Below are 3,828 nucleotides of genomic sequence, written 5' to 3' on the forward strand. Positions count from 1 at the left end.
GGGAGGGAGAGGGGAGGGGAGGACGAGGTGTGGCGGCGAGGGTTGGAGCGCCCGGGTCGCCTGCGGGGAGGCGACACGGGGCGAGAGCGACACCACACTAAAGTTTTCAACCTCTAGTGAATAACGTGCACAAACGAGAATAACCTCGAAACGTTGAAAGAGTTACTATACGATTTTCCATTTTTCTTTTGAGTTTTTTACGAGTGGCCATTTTCTTTTTGAGTAAATGACACTGTTCTGGGCCCAATAAACCGTACAGGGCCGGAGAAGCCGTCGAAGAGGCCCACCACTCCCACAATATTTGCTCCGCCTCTCGTTCTCTCCCCCCCGTCTCTCTCTCTAGCCTCTCCATTCCGTGTGGCGACCGAGCGAACCCTAGCCGAGATTAGACTACCATCCCCAATCTACCGGAGGAGGACGAGGACGACGCCGACGAGATGCTGAGGGTTGCGGGGAGGAGGCTCTCGTCTTCCCTCTCCTGGCGCCCCGCGGCGACCGTCGGAGCCAGGGGCCCGCTCGCCGGCGCCGGCGGCCCTGGGAGATACGACGACGACGGTTCGGCCTACCAGCGGCGGTTCGCCATCGAGTCCCCCTTCTTCACCGCCGCGAGAGGTATCTGCGGTCTTGCCCCCACCCCACCTCACGCATCCTCGGCTTCCTTCTCTCCCGGATCTCCCTCGCATCCGTAGATTTCCATTGGGTCGCCTGGATTTGAGTGATCCGTGATGCTAGATTGACATCGTCTTTGATTGATCTCTTAGGGTGCTGCAATTCCATTCGATCTCTGTGCCTAACTGTTGACTATTGATTGCTATGACGTCGTATGATCATTCTAGCGGATCAGATCTGTGGATGCCATAGTTACGTGCGAAGCTGAGCGATTAATTACGTGCATATGTTTATCTGTTGGCTGGCTTGATAATTTGAGCCACTTGTGCTTGCAAACACCTTTGAATGAATGCCCAATGGGCTATACCTGCCTAGTTCATAATGAAATGGATTGCTAACCGTGCTGAGCGATTATGTGCCTGTATGTGTTTGCTGGCTTGACAATTGGGCCACACGTTTGCTAGCAAACACCTTGAGATGAATGGGCAGTGGGCTGCATCTGTCTAGTTCATAATGAAATGGATTGCTAGCACTGCAATGCTTTGTGGGAACATAAATTGCATCGTAACAGTTAATTTACATTTTTCCACTGTACCTCCTGGCAAAGATGTTTTGTTTTACAGGACCTGCTGTCAAAGATGTTGACAAAACTTGGTCATAGGACTGTAATCATCTGATTGCTTTATAATCCAAAGCCCATAGCATATTCCCATTGTTAGTAAGGATGATATCTGTACCAAACCAACGGTTTACTCAAATAGCAGTACTTGTAGTTCTACGAATTCCACACGTGAAGAGCCATTTACAACTCAACATTGTTTAGTTTCTGCAATGAAATTCTTGCTATGGTGATCTTATTCATATCATTGCCAACTTCTGCAAGTTGTTTTACCCTTTGTTCTTGCTGGAGGATTAATGCAGAAGTTTTTTGTGTGTTAGCAGTTTGCAGTCTGTCATATTGTTTCTGCTGTTTATTGATGCCTAAATATGGGTTCTGCAATAGTTTACTGTTATTTAAACTATACTATTTGTAATTCTGATGCAGGCTTTTCTTCGGCTGAAACACTTGTTCCACGGAACCAAGATGCTGGGTTGGCTGAACTCCCAGCCACTGTTGCTGCACTGAAGAACCCCAACTCAAAAATCCTTTATGACCAGTACAACCATGAAAGATATCCTCCTGGAGATCCCAGCAAGCGTGCCTTTGCCTACTTTGTTCTGAGTGGTGGGAGATTCGTATATGCATCACTGCTGCGTCTCCTTGTCTTGAAGTTTGTCTTGAGCATGTCAGCAAGTAAGGATGTTCTTGCACTTGCTTCCCTTGAGGTTGATCTATCCAGCATTGAACCCGGCAGCACAGTGACTGTCAAGTGGCGTGGAAAGCCAGTCTTCATCAGGCGACGGACAGACGATGACATCAAGCTGGCCAACAGCGTGGATGTTGCATCCCTGCGCCACCCAGAGCAAGACGCTGAGCGTGTGAAGAACCCAGAGTGGCTGGTGGTTATTGGTGTCTGCACTCATCTTGGTTGCATTCCCCTTCCCAACTCTGGAGACTTTGGTGGCTGGTTCTGCCCGTGCCATGGCTCCCACTATGACATCTCTGGCAGAATCCGCAAGGGCCCTGCCCCGTACAACCTTGAGGTGCCCACCTACAGTTTCTTGGAAGATAACAAGATGCTCATAGGCTAAGAGCCTAAAACCAGTACCTACCAACATATATTCTCCACAGGAGTGAATTCCTGTTGCGCTGTTATTTTGTTTTCAATGTGGCTAGGAGTTTTTGTTTCAGGACTATCGCAACGGTGATCCACTGTTACCTACCGAAGTTCATTTGCAGTGCGAAATAATTGTTTCTCCTATGTTGCTACTGGATTGTAAGTTTTGTACTGATTTTCTGAGACCCTATTGGAAGGATATTGTACACCTCTTCTGGTTCTTGCTCCCTATATATTTGATAAATAAGCAAACATTCTTCATCTTTTGTGTCTAACAATGTTATTCAAGTGCTTGAATGTTGTATGTGTGCTCTAACTTCAGGAACTTTTATGTTGATTCTAATGATCCTTGACATTGTGATGGGCTGATGCTGCAATTGGCCGCTGACGGTATGCCTGCCGAGGAGGCAAGGTAGTCCGACCAGCATGGCACACGCTTTAATGAGCGTTCTATAGGCTATCTATGACCGGACTTAGCAAATCCACTCCCTAAGGCCTTCTTTGGCACTATAGTTTTCCCAGCCTAAGGGGTTCGGGGTGAGAGTTTTGGCACTAGAGTTTTCCCAACCTAAGGGCCCGTCCACCCCCTAAGGCCTTCTTTGGCACTATAGTTTTCCCAGCCTAAGGGGTTCGGGGTGAGAGTTTTGGCACTAGAGTTTTCCCAACCTAAGGGCCCGTTCGGTATACGGGAATTTCAGAGGAACATTTGGAAGATTAGTTTCCGTAGGAATTTTCGCCCATATTATGTTCGGTTTGAAGGAATCTAGGATGTGCATTCCACTGGAAAGTCATGCTAGCTTGTACTTTTCACAGGAAATTAAAACTCCAGTAGAACTTCGTGTTCTGGCGGAGGCCCGAGGCTAAGCGCAGAGCTGCAGTCTAGCCGAATAAACAGTGCAGCTGTACAGAGCTGTGAGAGGCCCCGTCAACCTTGTTGTGAACAATAAAAAATGCTATAAACTAATTAATCAACACTCAATGCCCACCCTCCCATCGTACTGAACAGTGTCAAATTGGGCTGGTCCAAGGCTTTTTTCCTGCAAACCGAACAATCCAATTTTTTTGCTTCCTACATTTGAAGGCTCCATAGGTTTCCTATTCACACACTACTCTATTCCTGTGCAGTTATTTTTTCCATTGTTTTTTCTACCTCTATACCGAACGGAGCCTAAGGCTTTGTTTGACAGGTAGGGATTGTGGAGGTTTTGGGAGGGGATTTCAGGGGATTTGGCGAATCCTCCTCTTTCACCCAATTCCCTTGAACCTCAAGTCCTCCTCCAGCCATACACCCCCCTCCAGCCACACATCCCATTCGCGAGCACGGCTGCTGCCAATGGCGACACGAGGAGAAGGTTCCAATCTCGCACGTGGCTCCAATTCCACGAGGGCCTCCTCATGCCTTCTGACCCGTGTGGATCGAGGTGAATCCAGGGGGATCAGGTGGATTGGGCTAGCGAAACCTCGTCTACCAAATGGGCCAAGGAGGATTGTAGAGGGTTCT

At 48.3% G+C, this 3,828-nt stretch overlaps 1 protein-coding gene across 1 annotated transcript; it reads left to right on the plus strand.

Annotated features, from left to right (window-relative positions):
- Positions 1 to 304: 304 nt before the first annotated feature.
- LOC123045346 (cytochrome b-c1 complex subunit Rieske, mitochondrial) lies at positions 305 to 2,588 on the plus strand. Its single transcript, XM_044468362.1, has 2 exons — positions 305 to 612; positions 1,655 to 2,588. Exons 1-2 carry the CDS (start codon positions 438 to 440, stop codon positions 2,299 to 2,301), a joined length of 822 nt encoding a protein of 273 aa, XP_044324297.1. The 5' UTR covers positions 305 to 437; the 3' UTR covers positions 2,302 to 2,588.
- Positions 2,589 to 3,828: the final 1,240 nt, after the last annotated feature.

The sequence above is a fragment of the Triticum aestivum genome, chromosome 2B (genome assembly GCF_018294505.1).
Source record: "Triticum aestivum cultivar Chinese Spring chromosome 2B, IWGSC CS RefSeq v2.1, whole genome shotgun sequence".
NCBI classification, from domain to species: Eukaryota; Viridiplantae; Streptophyta; class Magnoliopsida; order Poales; family Poaceae; genus Triticum; species Triticum aestivum.

What these genes read in the sequence shown, in the direction of transcription:
- LOC123045346 (XM_044468362.1), top strand. Translation starts at nt 438, where the DNA reads ATGCTGAGGGTTGCGGGGAGGAGGCTCTCGTCTTCCCTCTCCTGGCGC. An exon ending in CTTCTTCACCGCCGCGAGAG is followed by an intron (nt 613 to 1,654) that starts GTATCTGCGGTC and finishes ATTCTGATGCAG; the next exon opens with GCTTTTCTTCGGCTGAAACA.